Genomic DNA, 19,684 nt, shown 5'->3' with positions numbered 1-19,684 from the left:
AGCTTTTCTATGATGCCCGAGTGGGGTATTGTGTCGAACACTTTTGCTAGGTCAAGGTAGGCTGTGTGAACTGCCTTACCCTCATCAATGGCCTTAGTGACTGTTTCAAAAAAGTCGACCAAGTTCAAGAGGCAGGATCTGCCCTTGACAAAGCCAAATTGGGTAGGATCCAGTGTCTGTAGGTCCCCAATGTCTTTATTTATGAGTTCCATTATGATCCTCTCCATAGCTTTGCAGACAAGGCTCATCAAGCTTATGGGGCGGTAATTTCCAGGGTCCGTAGAAGCACCGCCTTTGTGGAGTGGGACTACAGTTGCCGTACGCCATTCTTTGGGTACGTATCCTGTAGTAAGGCTAAGATTAAACAGCAGCCTTATGTGTGGGTTTAGTTCCTCATTGAGTTCGTGTAGCACACAGCCGGGGACACCGTCCGGTCCCATTGATGCTGTGTTTTTGCTTTAGAGAGCAGCTCTCACCTGGGCATCTGAGATGTTTGGGAGGCTAGACTCTGGTGGGATAGATATTTCTCCTTTTGGGGGGAGGGAGGGGAGAAATTTGCACTGAACCTGTCTGCCAGTATGTTGGCAATGTCTGTGGGTTCAGTGATTTTTTTATCATTTTGGACTAATTCTGAGCATATCTGGGAGTTTCCACCCAGGTTTCTAACATAGCTAAAGAAGGCTTTATGATTGTCTTTTGTGTAATTAGCGATTTTTCTCTCAAAGTTGGCCTTGGATGATTTTATGAGTGATCGTAGTTTTTTGCTAGTATTGATCAGAGATGCCTTCCCATTTAGGGATTTTGCTCTGTCATGTAGTAGCTTTCTCCTCTTGTTGTAGAGTTTGTTTATGGCTGGAGTCCACCAGACCGGGCGCCTGCCTTTGGTGGAAAGGGTCTTGATTTTATTAGGGATTGCTTGATCCATACATTCCTGTAGGTGCTCGTAGAAGGCATTTGTATGGGTTTCAGCAGCGTGGGTTGTGGTTTCCACTGGCTCGGGGGCCTTGAAGGATACCACTCCAGTCTTAAGAAGTGTGAAGTTTGCTTTTGAGAAGTTCTTCACTGTGGTCTTTTTGGGGGGGGGGGGGCGGGATGTGGATCTCCAGTTAGATTAATTTATGGTCTGATCTCACCAATGAGGGATATACTTCCGGTGTGGAGCATTTTGTCCCCATGTTTGTGATGATCAGGTCTAGTATATTTTCTCCTCTTGTGGGAATGGTGACTAGTTGTTCCATAGAATTTGAGTTTATGAACTCAATGAACCTTTGGGCTAGGGTGTTGGGGCTTGAGTAATGTTCCCAGTCTATGTTTGGGTAGTTGAAGTCACCCAATATGATGGTGTTTGGAGAGACATTCATACTCTCCAGTGTCTTCAGGAAGGCTGTGTGGGTTTCCTGAGTTTGAGAAGGTGGTCTGTAGCATGTTACAAACTGTAGGGCAGTTTTACCTATGGTTAATTGCACCTGGATGGTCTCCGATGCTTCGTGCGTTGCCACTAACCTGGAGGTGTGGGTATCCTTTATGAATATGGATACTCCCCCTCCTTTTGTGGTTCGGTCCGGATTTTGGGACGGAACGCATGATATGAGGTATAACCTGATAGTGCTGGGGTGCTCTCAGGAGCCTTGAACCAGGTTTCAGTCACAGCACAGACATCGATGTTCTCCATACTGAGGAGGGCTTGAGGGCGTCTTGAGGTTTAGACTTCTGGCATTGAGCAGTATTACCCTTAGTTTTCTCCATTTTTTGTTTTCTAGGGCGGTAGGTTTATCATTTGAGCCTTGCCTAAAAAGGCACTATGGGGTGGCAAGAGCCTTTGCCAATATCCGGAAGCCCAGGGTGATAGGTGCAAGCCGTCCCTTGTGAAGCAGCGTGGCTTGTCAAGCATGTCATCCCAGGCAGACAGACATTGGATCCCCTTAGAATGACACCAGTAATTAAGCCAATTATTAAAGCTGATCATTTTGTCTCTGTATTGTGGCATCATTCTTGGTGAGGGTAGGATACTGCTCAGGGTCAGGGTCATACCGGCCTGGGCTACATAATCTGAGAGCTCCTCTATGTCTCTTTTCATGTAGTCCAGGGAGGTACGTCTCAGGTCGTTCACAAAGGCATGGACAATGACTGAGTCATACTTGTACTTGCTGTGGAGTGACCTGAGTGCTTGTGTTATGTGGCGGATTCTAGCGCCTGACAGGCAGCTTACTGTGATCTTTTCCTTGTTCAGTCTGGTGAGTGGGATGTCAGTGTGTCTGACTATGGAATCACCTATAACAAGTGTGTCTGGCATTGTGTTTGGCCTTAAGGGCTGTGACTGTTTAGCACACTGACTTTGAGAACTATGTGTTGCATGTCTTATGTCTTGAGGTGGCAGAGTCTTGGGTGTCTGCTTTGGAGGCCTCTGTAGTTTTGGTAGATTTTTGATCAGTGCCTCCGAGTATGTCTTTGTGTGTTTATGTGTTTGTTTTGCAGTTGTGATAGTTCTATGTGAAACTGGGTTTGTGGTGTGTGTGGTTTCCTTCTCCTCCTGTCTGGTCTTGCCAGTCCTGAGTTGAGAGAGCTCAGCCTCCAGTTTGGCTATATAGTTGCATCTCTCACATGTATTTGTGTTTTGTGGGAGAAGGAGTGGGTTGTCTGTGTACATGAGGCAATTGTAACATTGCCTCAAGATGCCCAGATTCACCAGCTGAACAGGAGAGGATGCTAGCAACTGACCCTTCGACATGCTAGAAAAAGTGAAAAAGTTTGCTGTGTAACTGAGTCAGAAGGGACCTATAGGGAAATGGGTACTCAAGGGGATTCTAGGCTAATGTAGTACTTTGTTTAGTATACAAGTACTTTACCTATATAAAAATGCTTTAGGAGCAAGTGCTGGGCTTTTGAGATAGAGAATAGACTGTTTAGATTGCAAGTAGAGAAGTTCTAAGGGAAAAATTGAAGAGCAGACTTTACGGAGCCAGAAATAGTTTAACCTTGTTTAAGCTCTATGGGCAACTCCGCGCTAAATCACGCAAAAGCGTGCTAAAGCGGGCTTTATAGCAGGGGGTTGAAAAGAGCTAGGAATTGACCCAAAATGGCCAATAGACTACAAGTTTCTGGCTGGAACCACTGCTCTAGGGACAAATAGGCTGCTCAGTGCTCCCCACTCCCACTGGTGAACAAAGAAGTTTCCCTTTATCCAAATAAGGATATGGAATAGCACAGGAACCAAGCCAAAGCCCAGAGATCAGCAAACTCTGAAGAGTGGACTATTCTAGTTCAGTAAGGCGGGAAAACAATATATTTTTTTTTTTTTTCAGAAAACAGAGGAAAAACAGACAATAAATGCTATAAATGCTTTTAAACGGCTAGCGCACTTGAGTGTGTTAGCCTACAGGTAAAATTAAGCAACAAATAACTTTTTTTAAAAGTGCAAAACAGTTAATCAACACAAAAACAGTTTAAATAGAATGCAGAGCTGTATAAACAGGCGAAAATGCAGTCGCTAAGCAGTAAATAATCAAAAAGCCAGAAAAAAATACTTAAATCAGGAAAAAGTCACTCTTTTGCTCTCTGCCTCCAATACTAAAAAACATACAAAATCTTGAGAGGTCACTAATCAAAACAGCTATACTCGTAAGGTTGCAAAATACAGTTTTTTGTTTTGTTCAGTTTTGTAGGGGGCAAGCTTCACTGCCCCAACATGGGGCAAATTCTGTCTCCACCAGACAATATCTATAATATAGGATAATGCAAAGACTGTGAATTGCCTTTACTTTGTCTGACAAATAATGGAGTAAAAATGTATATATGGGTCTATGCAAAGATTGTGAACTGCCTTTACTTTGTCTGACAAATAATGGAGAAAAACATATCACATTCTACCTGCATGAAACTCAGACTTCAGCTTTAACATGAGCCAACAGAGAGGAGAATAGACAATTCTCCCACAGACACAGTACCCTGCAACTCCTGAACAGAATTGCACATGGGTTCTGCATGTGGGCAAATACACCATTGTTCTTCACCAAAGTTTTATACAGCTGGGAGTCCAGTTGATGTTGTCTAATGCCACAGCTCCACCTGGAAAGTATTTCTGGTATTAAATGTAGGGAGCTTGCCTGCAGAGTCAGAGCTGCCATACAGGTGGAAATGCTTAGCCACAAGGCTTCTCTTCTCAGGAACTGCATTTGCATTGCAAATAGGAAAATGGAGGCATGACAGTATGGTCATTATACCTGCATTCTCCCCATCTATACAACTGGACAGGCTTGTGAGACTATTAGCCTGCCAGAAAATTAACATTTATTTTTAACTTAAAGGCCTGTGTAAGCTATCCCTGCTGAAGTTAAAGTGTAACTTGTACAGCTCCCAGCTTCACATGTACATGGTCTTTGGCAACACCCACAGGTCCCAGACAATGCTATATAGATTCAGCTGTATGTGGAACTTGTTACTGCAGGAAGACTGGCTTCCCTTTGGGTATTTTCTAAAATAGTACATACAGATGGAGCCACGGTTTCAGTGAAACAGTCCACTGAATTCAGTGGGCTTTTCCTTTGCTTCAGGGTTGTACATTGGTGACATTTGCCAATGTATACTGCTGAAGTGTTTTGGTTGAAAAAGCCAGATCCCCTTTTGTAATTAGTTGTATGGCTCAATCATTCCACAGTAACGTGTTGAATGGGGACTGGCACAGCCTTAGGTTTTGGACTCGCACATGGACGAACTGCTTGGCATGACATGATACTCCACACCCAATGCTTTTTAGAATCCAGATCATACTTTCCTCTGCTGTAAATGAGCCAACAACAGAGTGACAATACTCTAGTAAACAAATGCAAAATAAATAAAGACAGAAATAAATGGTTATACAAAATAATGAGACCTGCATAGTTCTAATAACAATATCTTATTTACTGCTCATACTTACAAGTGATTGTCATAAAAAATTGCCATTCACAATGAAATAATTGTTTTTGCAGTGGACAAGACTTCCTCAGTCTCTACATATATTAACTCCAAGGTCAAACCAACACAGGGAAAAGTAAAAAGATAAAAAAAAAAAAAGAAAACAAATAAACAGAAAAATCACATATTCTTGCTGGCTCCTACAGACAAAGAACTAAAGCACAGTATCTGTGACAAATCAAGTTGCAATGTACAATATAGACATGAACAAAGTAAACAAGCATTCATTCCTCAATGATGATTTATACCACAGTTAACCTTATCCTAAAGGCTAGAAGCAATACTGTGCTGTGATTTGAAGCTGCACTATCAACTAAAGTGTTTCCTATGATAAGTGCTATTTTGTAAAAATAAGCTAAAGAGCCAAAAATGGTTTTATCTTGATAAAGACGTAATATTATGTTAACAGTATAAAAATGCATACACTGACTGTGTACAGTCAGACAAGCTAAGGAAATTGTGTATAAAGTGTACAATATATTCCAGTGACGGGCATTTTAGATACCGTGGTTTGAAAAAAGAAGGGTTAAGAGAAGAATGATAGACATATAGACAGTATGGGGCAAGAACGTAGTAATAAAGAGGAAACTGAAATGTAAATGAAAAGACAGAGGGGGATATTTCATGTATTTGAAAATCAGGTAAAATATAAGGGTATAGGATGAAGAAAATAAAGGTAATAGTAAAATAGAAACTAGCAATACAGTTGGAATGCAATAACAAGAGTATGACATTAGTCTGAAAACTTCTAGAATGGCACTGGCCCGTCTTTTTCTCCATTTTTATAAATAAGCTCACATTTGACCTTCCCCATCTTCCAGTCTTACTAAAGAATGAATATATGATTATCTTTCACTCCAACCACACAACCCACTCAATTGAACATGATCTGGAAGACGATTTCCTCTCCCTCGTTAACTGATTCAGTAGCAAAAAACTGTTGTGAACTCTTCAAAAACTAAAACTATGCTCTTCAGAAGGCAAAAGAATCCCAACTCTCTTCTTATTCTTGACCACCTTAATAATGCCATTGAGCAGATACCTAGAAGTCTGACTTGGTCCTTCACTTAATCTCCTCTTTCCTATCCCATCCAATAAGAAATGTCATTGGCAAAGAGATAGTTGTAGTCCAACTTGAGTATTGCTTGCCTCTTGTAGCATCTGACTCTAAAAGAAATGCTACCACCATGCAGACAGTCTCCATCTCCTTCTAACACTTCATTATCCCTTCCCCAAAGTATGAACACCACTGTGTTACTCTAGCTAAAGCCAGCTGGCTGCCAGTTCAGCAATGAGCCAATCTACTCCTTGGCGCCCAAATTTTCCTGCTCCTGAAAGAAAACTGCTGCCCTTCTTTTTCTTCTAGCTTAATACTTAGACAACCTCTGTCGCATAACCTTAGATTTAATAACCGCTCAGGGTCTCTCTTGCAAGCACCTAAAGCCAGACTTTCAGTGCTCTAACCACTCCCTTTCTACCCCTGGACCCAAGCTCTGAAGGGACCTCCCCTCAAATCTTAAAGACCTCTCTAACTACTCCTCCTTTTGGGCACAACTTATTTTACAGCACAAGCTGCTTGTAATGTTCTGCTTCAGGTCACATAACTGCGTCTCCCTAATCTCCGACACATACTGCCTATAATTTTCATTATAGCATCTGTCTCTTCTCTAACTCCTAACATGTCACTACTCTAAGTGATGTAAATATTCTACACAGTGGTTCTTGTTGTCTACTTCTTAAATCATTCTTTATATTGTATATTAACCATTGCTTTGTTTTAGTGTGCTCTTTTATTAAAAAAAATATATATTTTTTTTGTACTTGTATGTTTACATCCTGGGTTGAGACTGAAACTGGTCCAATGGGATCAGTGCTCTACCCCAGTTAAAATGTATACATTAACTTAAAAGCAAAAAGACAAGCAAGAAAAACAAAAAGGTAGGAAGAAAATGTTAACAGAAGGAAGTGTCTAGAAAGCAAAAAAATCAGAATTTTGTCTTTTAAGAATGGTATTATCTAGAAATTAAAGAGAACGTGCAGTTTTAGGATAGGCAAGACAGAACAATATTGATGCATGTCTGTACAGGTCACCAGATCTGTAGAAATTAAATGAAAGAACTAGAGAATAATTTTTTTCTGCGGATGAAAGTGAAGGTCATTTGGAGTAAAAAATGTTTGTAATTGGTTATATTTATTAATATAAGTTTTGCTTGTTGATAAAAAGAGTTTCAGTCATTTAGCTGGTGGTAGTATTAGAAATGGTTACAACAAAAGGAAATTATAGGGTAAGACTCAATTTGTGTTATGTACCAGTTTACTCCAAGATCAAGTTGTGAATGACATACACAAATTTAGCTTGATTTAGAGAGGTTTTATTTCTGGTAACAAAAGAACCCTTACATTGGTGCATGCTTGAACTCTTAAAGCAACAATGCTAAAAATGAAGAAAGATGAAATAGAAAAATAAGAAGGGATGATTACAGTGCTAAAAGGCTAGATGGGGTATGAAGGGACTGTTTTGTCCAAGCATAACACATACACTAAATCAAGGGAAGTAGTAAAATAAAAAAAAAATGAGACTATAGATACAGAATAAGGCAAGTGAAAGAAAAATATGAAAAAATAGAAAGGATATATATATATATATATATATATATATATATATATATATATATATATTTAAAGGGAGGATGATATAAAGAATAAAACACATTGAAATATACAGAGAATTTTAAAGAAAGCTAACTGTATAAACAAAATATATTTCTGTTCTGGGGAAGAAAAAATATTTTTCTTATCAGTACTGGTGAGAAAAAAAGACAATTATATAGAAAAATGAAAATCAAAGAGGACAGGTTAATTATGGAGCTAGAAGAGAAAAAAAAACGTGAAATAAGATTTAAATTACAGTTTTAGGGAAATAAGAATGATGAATGAAGACAAATGGAAAAGATGAAAGAATCTTATCTGTCTTATCTGTGAAGGATGATAACTTGGCAGATAGGGATATTACAGAAGAGAATGATAAATGTATATATATATATATATATATATATATATATATATATATATATATATATATATATACCAGGATGAGAAAAGAGAGAGTATAGCTCCTCAATAAGTTTGAATGTGGGTAGATATGTTATGAGTTTTAATTGAGTCGTGCATCACAGAAACTGGAATAAATATTAATATTTATGAAGGTAATGTTAAACTTTATGGGGAAATTAGATCTGAATAAATTGAGAGCAAATTCAAAAATGATTAGTGACTAAAAGAAAGTGCTTTAGATAAGGATGAAAAGAGAATAAGAAGAAATAGTTGTCTTTGTAATGGAAAGATATAAAAGGGAAATATGGCGAGTGACAAAACGTACACAGAAAAGTTGCTGGATAAATCATAAAAAGGATTATATAAACATGGATGTGGTTTTATTTATTATTCTTTACCATTAAGGCAAGTGAAGTGGGCTAGACTGAGGTTTATTTTTAACCATGGGCTGTTTTATTCATTACAAGATATAAACTGTATACACAGAGAATTTATATTAGTTACAAGCATGTAAACATGTAATAGTACAGCCATATGAAAAAAGTACTACTTTTGAAGTGATGGTCAGTTACTACATTAAAGTTTATTCAAGATTTTGGGACAATATAGAGATCACAGTAGATTTGTTAGATTTATAAAATAGCTTTTTGGAAATTCTTATTTGAGGCCAACAGTAAATTAATATACAGGGCAGACTGTAAAGATAGGCAGGTGAGTTAAACATGGTTATGCATAAAACCACATTGTTGTTTATAATTTGTTTAAAGTTAAAAGGCAAGGCAAATGCTAGCAGGTAGGAGAAAAAGATGATGGGATTTTAGTAGTTCTGTCATAGACTATTGACATAATTTTGAGTATAAATAAGAAAGAAAATGTAGAATATAGTACAAAATATTATATAGTTTATATACATTTCTATTGAAAATAGAAAAAAAGTAAAAAGTTTGGAGAAAATTGAATTCTGACAGATATTCAGTATTTAGACAAAGAATCCAGAATATTATAGCAATAACCCATGCCTGGGTGTGGGTAATGCTGGATTTACCCACGGTTGGCATGGTTTGGTCCCAAGGGCGAAGCCCTTTCACTGGAAGTGAAAAAGAATCATATAACACAGTTTAAGCTTCCTTTTTTTAAATCGCTTGTATGTGTAACAGGAAATGAAATTATTTGAAAAACATACATGCTTCCAGAAATGGCAAATATACTTTAATATCATGCATATATAAAAATGCAGATGAAAGGGACTTGTGCTAAAACTCAGAAATTAGAGTATTTAATTAGTAAGACTTTTACGCGGTGGTGCAGTGGTAGCGTTGTTGCCTCACAGCAAGAGGTTCTCCCGTTCGATTCTCAGCTGGAGTGTGGGGAGTGCCTTCTGTGTGAAGTCTGCATGTCCTCCCCACGGTTGGCTGGGCATTCAAAAGACATGCGTAAATGGGCGTGACTTAGTTCAAGGTTGAATGTCGAGCTGGCACCTCGGCATTCATGAAAATTGACTGCCAATCATTAGCGGACCGGAGTTCCGCTGTGGCGAAAGACAACAACAACAATTAGTAAGACTTTTGATGTGAAACTGTACCTAATTTCAGTACAAATGGTATTAAAGAAGATATTTCTATCACTGCATTGTGATGTAAAACTGATTTATCTGTTTCTGTCTCTCTGTATATAGCATTCTTTGCATATTAAACATTGCAAATTGTCTCTTCATGTTGCTGTTTATTAAATTCTTGAAATTGTTTCCTCTGTAATTTAAACGGAGCTTTTCTCTCTGGGCTTCTGCTCAGCCAGACCATGCCAGTTAACAAATGTAATAAACAGATAAAAGGATAAATGATGTGTGTGCATGCTAAAACTAAATATGCACCTTGTTTCAGTATTAAATACAATTACCTTTATGGTTTAAATATTGTGTGAATTATGTTATATATAGGCACTTAAACAATTGAGTCATGACCGAAAAGGGTGCCAGGATCAGCCAACCCACTCACTTAATAAAGTATTAGCAAATGTAAAATAAAATAAATAAATAAAAATAAATTAAGTGAAAAAAAGGAGGACTACAACTGTGAAGAAAGGTTAGAATGTGATGGTCAGTGTTGATTTCTGTTATTTGACCACAACCTGAAATACTAAGTCAGTAATTCCTATCAGAGTATGTAAAGTATGTTACATGCAAAAGTCTGCTTTATTTATAAAGTACTTTACTTGACACAACTCAGCAGTTACTAAAAGAAGGACTATTATTTTATATTATAATCCTTTCTCTGGATCTTCTATCTTGCCACTTAGAGTTGTAAAGCTAAACAACAGAACTTACCAGTCACATTCAAGTGCTGCTCCTTGCTATGTAATTTATCTGAGTGTTCAGAACCTTGCTTTGAAAGCACAACACATTCATAAATGCCTCCATCTTCTGGAGTAACACCAGAAATCTGAAGGGTCAACGTGTACAAGTCCAGTTTAGTACGATTCTGATACTTTATATTCTGATGTGTCTGCTTTTCCACTCCCTTATACAGTTCATAAACAACTTTAGTTTCACCATGTTGCTCCTTTTGGAAAAATATCATCAAACTATCCAGAGAAATGTTTTTGGGGTTTGAAAAGCCACAAGGCAGCCATGCTGTTCCACCAACAAACACCTTGTTGAATTGTAACGTTGCTGATATTCTTCCTGAAAGAAAAAAAATATATTTATTTACTTATTTTACACAGCAATGAATCCAATCCATCCTAGTAAGTCTTATGCACATTATTATATATTGTGAAAATTAGTATATAAACTGTGCTGTAGTACTTCATGTCATGATGAAATATCTGGTTCTTTAGATTCATACTTTGGTACCATCATAGCATTTTTGCTCATAACTAGTACAGATCTGTTCTTATATGTACTAAAACATTCTTACTACAGAAATTGTGTAAGTATTTTTTCAAGTTAAGAGTTACTTTATAACAATTGTAGGCCAGATCCCCCCCATGGCAGTAGTTCTTACTGACATTTCCTTACTGAGATATCAGTATTCAGCTATGGTATTCTCACATCTTTATCAATTTACATGCAATTTTGAAATATGTTTTTCATGTTGTACATTAGCTGTAAAAATAAATGAAACAGTTTCCTTTTTCAATATTTCCAGAAATTTTGAAATTTGTATATGAGCTCAGATGTTTTCTATGAAAAAACAAAATTCAAAATGAATGAGTAACTTGATTAAGGCATCCCAAGTATATTGTTTTTGTTGATTAGTGCTTTTTCTCAGTGATGCCAAGAAGATTGGAGCTGTTTTGCTTACAGCTACTATAGCAATCAGAGTTATTTGTTGTTACAAGGCTGAAGCAGTGAAGCAATACGGAGCTGTATATGGGTTAGTCTCCTGAGGGATGTAGTCTGTCATCTTCACAAATAGAAAATATGGTTTGCAAGCAAACTAATAATGGTCAGTGAGTTAACAGATGATTTGGAGCACATGATGATGTATGTTCCACTCATACAAGGGATTTTCTCCCACTCCTGTCCCAGTAAAATCCCTACATCAGAGCAGCTAGATCAGAATACTGTCTGAAACCATATAAGCAAATCAATATTGTACATAGTAAACATTAACACTTCAAAACTCTATTGCTGTTTTGTTTTTGCATCAACACATGAATGATCTTGATCATTTCAAGTAGAAATATCATTAAAATGTAAATAGATTCGTTTTTAGTGGATGAGGAATAGAAAGTTTACAGACCTACTCTAATCAAGACATTTGAAGTGGTTAGGCAACTATTAACCTGTCCATAAGTTTAGCTTAATATGGTGATATGATGACTTCAGGTGCTGGAAACTAAGCAGTCCTATTAATTTCCACTAGGAATAAATATGTGAACAAAGACTGCAGTCTGCAGTGTTCCTCCTAGAAAATATGCGTAGCTACTTCCATCAAGAAGTAATACTGGAATATCATACCATACACAAATATACTCTGTAAATATGGTATTTAGTCTTTCATAGAATATTGCAGATTGGGAGATGACAATGCAACCCACTCTAAAAGTACAAACAGTTAATCCTATGAGTTTTTTAAATGAATATTTAGGGTAAATCATATTTACATTAATAACTCCCTAGTAACAAACTTATACATCCAGGGCTACTGTCCTTGATACACTGCATTGCAAAAATAAAGTCTTGCATGTCCTCACCTAGTTTCCTTTCCTATAACATAAGAAATGTCAGCTAAATAAGTTAATAATGCCCAACATAGATATCCTGCAAATAGAAAGTAATCCTGACCATGTGAAAATGAGTTCTGTATCCTAATCTATACAATAAATAAACAATTTATAATGCATGCTGATCTGGGAATGAAATGCTATAAGATATTTTGTGTCCTGGATGCATTTATTTTAATGCTTAATATAATACACTGTACAGGCATGTGTTACTATGAGATTTGGTCATGCATGGAAATAAAATCATACCAGGCATGATAAATGCTACCATCTGAAACACACAGTCACTGTAGCCCAAAGGTCTTCTCCAGAAATAAATGAAGTCAAAGTGAGGATACAAACTGGAAGTCGACCACCACAATAAATGGATAAAATGTATTTATTGTGAACAGATAAGCGCTTTCACGTGTGCCAAGACACGCTTCTTCAGATCCTTACAACAAACATCTTCTAAAACCAAGTATATATACACATTTCTAAAGTGATCAATTAGCTTAATTAATCTAAACCTAACCATGTGATTAAAATCATTCAATTAAACAAACCAAGCACTGGCAAGTACTGTTGCTCATGTTGCAGAGTAGATAGAATAAATAAATAAATAAATGCAGAACCAACAAAGCTCAAACAGTTAAATGATGAACAAATCTCCTTAGTTGAAACAGAGGCAATTAATCATAAAACTATGTGTCCTAAGAACTCTTATTCAACCAGTCCTAATGACTGAAATAAATATATGTTTTAAAAAACTCTATGTCCAATATATCCTAAGAGTATATGATGAATGTGCAAAACCGCTGAGGTAGAATACAATAGAAATAAAAATAAAAATAAAAACTGAAATATCAGATGTTGTCAGGCAATGGCATAAAATTACTGCCTTTCCTTTTAAAACTCTATTACATGAATTATCAGTAAAAATGAAAACCTAGCTTATGTATAAGTCTAAAATTGTGTAGAAGTAAAAATATAAATATAAATACAGTGTAAATACAACAATATGAAATGCTAAACATGATAAATGCTACCATGATTGAGTCCCCCCAACACTCATTGTTGCTGATATACAGTGTTTGTTTTTATGCTTGTAATACTTTAAATATAATTAGCCTTTTTTTCTTTGTATTTTACTTTCTTCATGCTTTTAAAGTGATGACACTAGTGCTCTTCATGTAATGCATTTCATTTAAAGAAATACAATTTCCTTAGTATTTAAGGGGCAGACAGTTGTCCATTTTGCAGCTGTTTGAGTAGTGGTATCATAGCAATACACTTACAGAAGCGCAATGATCAGTCCTGTTGAGGAAATCGAAGGTAAACACGACTAACACCTACTTCAGATGGAACGCATTGTCACACAACTGTAGGTATTAACACATCTCAATGTTATTCTAAAGAAAATAAAAATGTGGCTTAGAAACCATCCTCTTCAGTTGGACTGTTAAATTCACTGGAGACTAAACTGGGAACCATAACAATTATAAGAAGGCTGCAGTACTTCTGGAGTTTAAGAGATGTATTAATTCGGCCGACAGTTCCTCTAAGTCACTTGGCAGTTTTAAATGTTGTAACTAAATCTATAAATATCAGTTTCACTGTGAAAGAGGGCAGCCTATTTAATTAGTATTGAAACATTTCCTTTTTATCTGTCACTAATGTAGAATTCCTTCATTGTTTTAATTTTATTTCATTTATTAAATTATTCAGTTATTCAATTATTTATTTATTTATTATGTTGCAGTTTCAAGTTGTGGTCATTTTCCAGGTCATCTGAAAATGTTTCTCAGGCTTTTAGATAATAATCTCTCAGAAAAGATCTTATGAAAAGATTGTATAGGGAATGAATATCCCTGCAGGAAGCTGTAGTGTATGATTTTGAATGGCGTCAGAGATTATTCTCCATCCCCTTATTGCTTAATGAGATAAATTCACATCGTAACTTGTGCAGGTCTACACATGAATCCATTTTATAACAGGCTCAAAGTGGATATAGGAAACTAAATTTGTGAATCATCATTTGACATATATTAACTATCGTCTAAAATTCCACCAGACATTAAATCTTTACTCTTTTACCTTCATATTTGTATTTGCTGTTCTAGTAATAGGGGAAGAATTGAACTTGCAAAGAGACAGGAGGTCCAGGACAACCGGCTGCCCTTGATGAAATCTCCCTTCAGAAGAATACAAGACACTGAATACAGGGAAAGAGCTTCAAGACACTCTAGATAGCCCAAATGCTTTAGGCCTGTGATCTTTTTCATTAGGAACATTTGGGGTCTTTCTAAATTTTAATATGTTTAGTGAGATACATACTTGTTATTTGACTGCATTGCTGTACATAAATGTGTGATTACCTCTTTAGACCTTGATTATATTCCATTGGCAATTATTTGTGCTAAATAAAAACATTTCCTCACAAACACTGTCACATGACAGTCTACTTGCTTTGTATCTAGGTATCATTCAAGGAGAAGGAAGGAATTCACCAGGACCAGTGTATTATCTGCATTTGTAGCTTGCATGTAAAGGTCTGATATATCATGTCCTTCAAAGATTTACATCTGAAATTGTTCACTTCTACATTTTGCACTGTCACATGCACCATTATCATGGCATAGTCATATTTGTCAGTAGTTAGAGTCCTTAGGAGCCTTGTAATATCAAAGATCCTGAATCATGGAAGGTAACTCATTGTAACCTTCTCTTTGTCCAGCCTTGTGAATGTTGAGACAGTGTGTCTGACAATAGAGTCACCATTAATTAAACCATTTCTGTTGCTGCTGTGGTTCAGAATGGTAGATAGTGACTGTTTTTGCTCAGGGTGACTGTTTGTGGTAGTTATGCATAAAGTGAATGAATGGTCTGTTTTTTTGAGGAGTAATCTTATACATGTTAGGCTTTGGGAGTGATTTTTACATCAGCATAAGACATCTTGGTGTGATTGTTGAAGGATTGTGTTGGAGGTAAATGAAGCTCACAGGGCAATTTAGGTGAGAAGGAGGCCTCCAGATTAAATAGATATTTCCACTTATCACAGATGGAATTATTTGTGTTGACCATAAGTTCATTATCTGTCAGCATCAGGCACTTAGTACACTCTTAAGAAATAAATATCTTTGCAACATCTTCCTCAGCATCATACAGGAATGTTGCATACTGAACAATTTCAGTTTTTTCAGCTAATATATTTATAGTGAAGAGAAAATCTAATTGCTGAATCCAAAGTTTTCAGCTTTCTTCCAAATGTCTTCAGCCATGATATAAAGCCTCCTCACTATAAAATCCTTAGAACATACAATGTCAAATTATTTGAAGTAAAAAGTATATATTTTTTTACTTTATTTTATTGGTAAGGATGGCCCCCTGAAAATTTTTCTCATAGCTGAAAATTCCTGACTTTCCCATCATAGAAGACTGAATCTGCTATGCCTCACTAGCAAAAATAATGTATAAACTACTGCATTTCAGTGTTAAGTGCATCAGAAGTAGCCATACCTCTCAACTAAGAGCAGGAAATATGGACAAAGGACCAAAAATAAGGACACTTTTTAAATATTGCTCTTACAAACTTAGAAAATTGATAAAATTACAGGTTTTACATTAGCATGAATTTTCTGAAGGGTATGAAGTATGAAACTCAAATGTCTGTCATTATTTTCTGACTTTAATCCTAAATGATTTGTCAGAAAACCACAATTTTATGAGGAACGGACCAAAGATCTGAGGAAAAATCTGGACATTCAGCGAAGATCTGTACGGTTGAGAAGTATGGAAGTAGTTTCTTTCTTCACTGAAAGGTGGGTCCTCAACTAGTTCTTGCAGATGGAACATCTCATATTGAAAATTCACACATGAAGATGTCATAATGAAACTACAATGTAAACACAATGCAGCTCCTCTAAAGAGGTAAGTTATTTTAATTGCTTATAATGCTTTGCAGCTGTATGCAAATCTTTGTTCAGTATCTACCATGATGTCATAGTGTAGATGTGATTATAAAAAAACTGAGAAAATAGTGAAACTAAAGTAAAGCAGCACACTGTCCTCTTTATTTTTTGCAAAATCACTTGCAACTTTATCAAGGGGGTGCAATGGGAGAATAAATTAATTGCAAAACAAAGATACTAAAACATGACCAAAAGATGCTAGAACATGACCAAAGCACTTTAAGTGAAGAGGAGAAAAACAGAACAGAGGTACAGAATGAAAAACAAGTCAAAGCCATTGCACATTATTATACAATGACCCCCCCCTATTAATATTCAAAACGTGCACGCTGATTGGCCAGCGTGCCCGTTGTAAAACCGACTTATACTAATGGAAAAAGGTCCGGTCGCCCAGATTTTTTCCATTAGTATAAGTCTTTACTTTTTTTTGTGTTAGGCAGCAACGGAGAATGGAATAGCTCCGTTGCTGTAATCTCGCTATGTTAAACGAGTTTAACATAGTGAGATATCTTAAAAAAAAGCAACGGAGATCTTCCTTTCTCCATTTCTTTTTTTAAAGCTGTCTCGTTATGTTAAACTTGTTTAACATAGCGAGACAGCTTTAAAAAAGGGAACGGAGATCTTCCTTTCTCCATTGCTTTTTATAAAGATATCTTGCTATATTAAACTCATTTAGCATAGTGAGACAACTTAAAAAAAGCAACAGAGATCTTCCTTTCTCCATTGCTTCCTCTACACACAGCTCTGATGTACTGCGTAAGCATATGCATGCGCAGTACATCAGAACTGCTCCAGGATACTAGACAGCTGCGGAAGGGCAGCACAGAGGCATTATACAATGCCATTATTTAAGAAAAGTATTTTTTTGTTAAATAATGTCATTGTATAATAGCAATAACCCACTTCTGGGTGTGGGTAATGCTGGATTTACCCACGGTGGTCTTTGTTTGGCCACTCGGGCTTCACCCTCATGACCAAACCACACCAACCATGGGTAAATCCAGCATTACCCACACCCAGGCATGGGTTATTGCTTAAGTATTCCACACCAATCAGGATTAGTAGCTTTTTACTGGTAACTACAGTATTATGGCTTCTACTGTGAAGACTTCAAAGTGTATTATTCATGTTCAGAAACAAATCTAAGAAGCTTATCCTTAGAGTTGGATTTAGAAACCTCCGTACCATACAGAATACCAAATTGTTCTGTTTTTGATGCAAATGTGTGTTGATACTGCACTTTATTTTGATGATAAGAATGCCCCCCCCCTGAATTTTTCGGGTTCCTATTATAACCTCAGATTTGTAAAAGTTCGAATGTCACATCGTCGACACCATATGATCGAACTTTTACAAGTTCGAAGGTTAAAACAAATGGCTCTGTATGGCGCCGAATGGGAAGATTTCCCTTTTCTGCACTGAAGTGCGATCTCAGAGTTGGTATATTTAAGTAGCAGGGGTGTGGGGGTGCAGGGGGGATTGCCCCCCTGCTTAGAGTGTTTAGGTAAGTTTTTCTTTTTTCCTTATTTTTTATTATATATTCGATGTTTCAAACTTTGCTCATATGGTGTCGATCATATGAGGTTCGACGTTTTGAAACTTTGAGTATATAATATAGACCCAAATTTTTCTTAGACCTGATAACCCCTGCCATGACATCAAGAAAGACTGAACTCACAATGCCTTACTACCTAACCTAATTTTTAATCAACTGTATTTCCATGCTAAAACATCAGTAGCAGCTTCTTACTTCCCTGAAAGACAAGTTGACAACTAATCCTTGCAAGTGGGTACACCTCAAATAGAAAGTTAAACCATGTGATGGTGTAGTAGAGATACCACAATGTCAGTAAAAAGTTGTTTCTCTAAAGAGGTAAGTTGGTTTTCTTGTTCACAATGACTTGCAGTTGTATGCAGATCATTGCCCGATACCCTGCAGGATGTTATAGAAAAAAAAATAGTGAACAGTGAAATTAGAAAATAAAATAACATGCCATAAAAGTCAGAAAAGATAGGAATGCTATACAGAGCCATACAATTTTTTACTTCATCCACCAGTCACTCTTGCCACTGCATACCTACTCCTCTCTCTGTTATATGATTCTCCCATCTTCAATAACCTTCAGGCCACACTAAAATCTAAACTACAGCAGTGTTACAACAAGATAGCTAAGTTTGCAGCTACTACAAGTCACAGAACACATCATTGTTTGGCACTAAAACTCTAACTTGGCTAGAATCATCCCACTGACTAAATCATACCCACTTCTTGCCCAGCTTTAAGTACAGTTCCCCACCAATACCTCCCAAATTGTCACCTTCATTCTTCTGACAAAAATTTACTTGACATCTACAACCTTTTCAAAAACTGCAGTCAAAGTCTTTGCTCACACTGTGTAGCAAAGGTTTAGCATACAATCCCGCTACTTATCAGGACTATTCATATCGTTCCTTTATTTAAGCAGCAGCTAAAAGAACTCTCCTCTGACTGCTCCTGGCTTTGCACATGCTGCTCTCCTAGCTAAGAATGTCAGCTCTTACTCCTCTGATAACTAGGTGCACCTCTCTGTCTCTCCCCTTTCCCTTTATTTTCCTTACTGTTAATCTTGCTGTCACTCAGTATTTCTCCTGCCTTCCATATACTTATTACCTGTAACAGATACTTATTTCTCACTCTCCCCCCTTCCTGTTCTCCTCCTTATCCACCGTTTGAATGTTCTGCTCTCACATTTGTCATATGAGTGAGTAATAAACCCCTCACTAATAACATGTCAACATTTCAGTGCTACATGATATTGCATTTATCATGTTTTAATGATTGTATATGTGCAGTATTCTTATGTCATATGTGTATTAAAATGTGTATTAATCTATGTATTTACCGTATATTGTAATGTCAGTTTTCACCTATGTATATGTATTTTCTGTTTTTTTTATTTTTTGTGGAGCTTTTCTCCCTAGTCCTGTATGAAGATGGATAAAACTATCCAGTTGGACTTTCCCGGTAAACAAATGTCCATACGTAAGTAAGTAAATAAATAAACATCATTGTTTGCAAAATCACTTTTAACTTTAGCATGAAGAATATATTGATAAATGAAATTAATTGTTTAACAAGGATGCTTCTGAAAGTGAACAATTCACTTTAAAATATATTGTTCACTTTCGGAAGCCTTTTTGTTGTTTTGATGTTTAATCCAACAACCCAACTTTAACATTTACTAACAGTTATTATGGTAATGCATTTAATATCAGGAATATTATTAATGGTTGATTTTACTGATGGATAGTTTTTGACTACTTTGTTACATGAACAATGCCACTTTACCTGTAGATGATGTAAACATTAAGACAGAAAGGCCATTCAAGCCTTCAGTATTACAAATGGGTAAATGGTGACCAACACATGGTTTACCAAAAGACCCAATCACTACATCTCATACAAGAATAGTTAGCATGCATCTCAGGTAGCCTTCATCCTAAAAAGAAAAGGATGTTGG

General features: G+C 36.5%; 1 protein-coding gene across 1 annotated transcript in view; it reads right to left on the bottom strand.

Moving 5' to 3' along the window:
- The window catches only part of LOC122802304 (T-lymphocyte activation antigen CD86-like), a 247,519-nt gene that overhangs the window by 66,135 nt on the left and 161,700 nt on the right, over window positions 1–19,684 (bottom strand). Inside the window, exon 4 of the mRNA XM_044071949.1 lies at window positions 10,331–10,687. Coding sequence (XP_043927884.1) covers window positions 10,331–10,687 — 357 coding nt within the window. The remainder of the gene's footprint in view (window positions 1–10,330; window positions 10,688–19,684) is intronic.

Source organism: Protopterus annectens, chromosome 5.part0 (assembly GCF_019279795.1).
Source record: "Protopterus annectens isolate FY-2018-M chromosome 5.part0, PAN1.0, whole genome shotgun sequence".
In the NCBI taxonomy this organism is placed as follows: domain Eukaryota; kingdom Metazoa; phylum Chordata; order Ceratodontiformes; family Protopteridae; genus Protopterus; species Protopterus annectens.
Note: the sequence above shows the minus strand (reverse complement) of the source record. Positions and strands in the feature narration are given on the sequence as shown.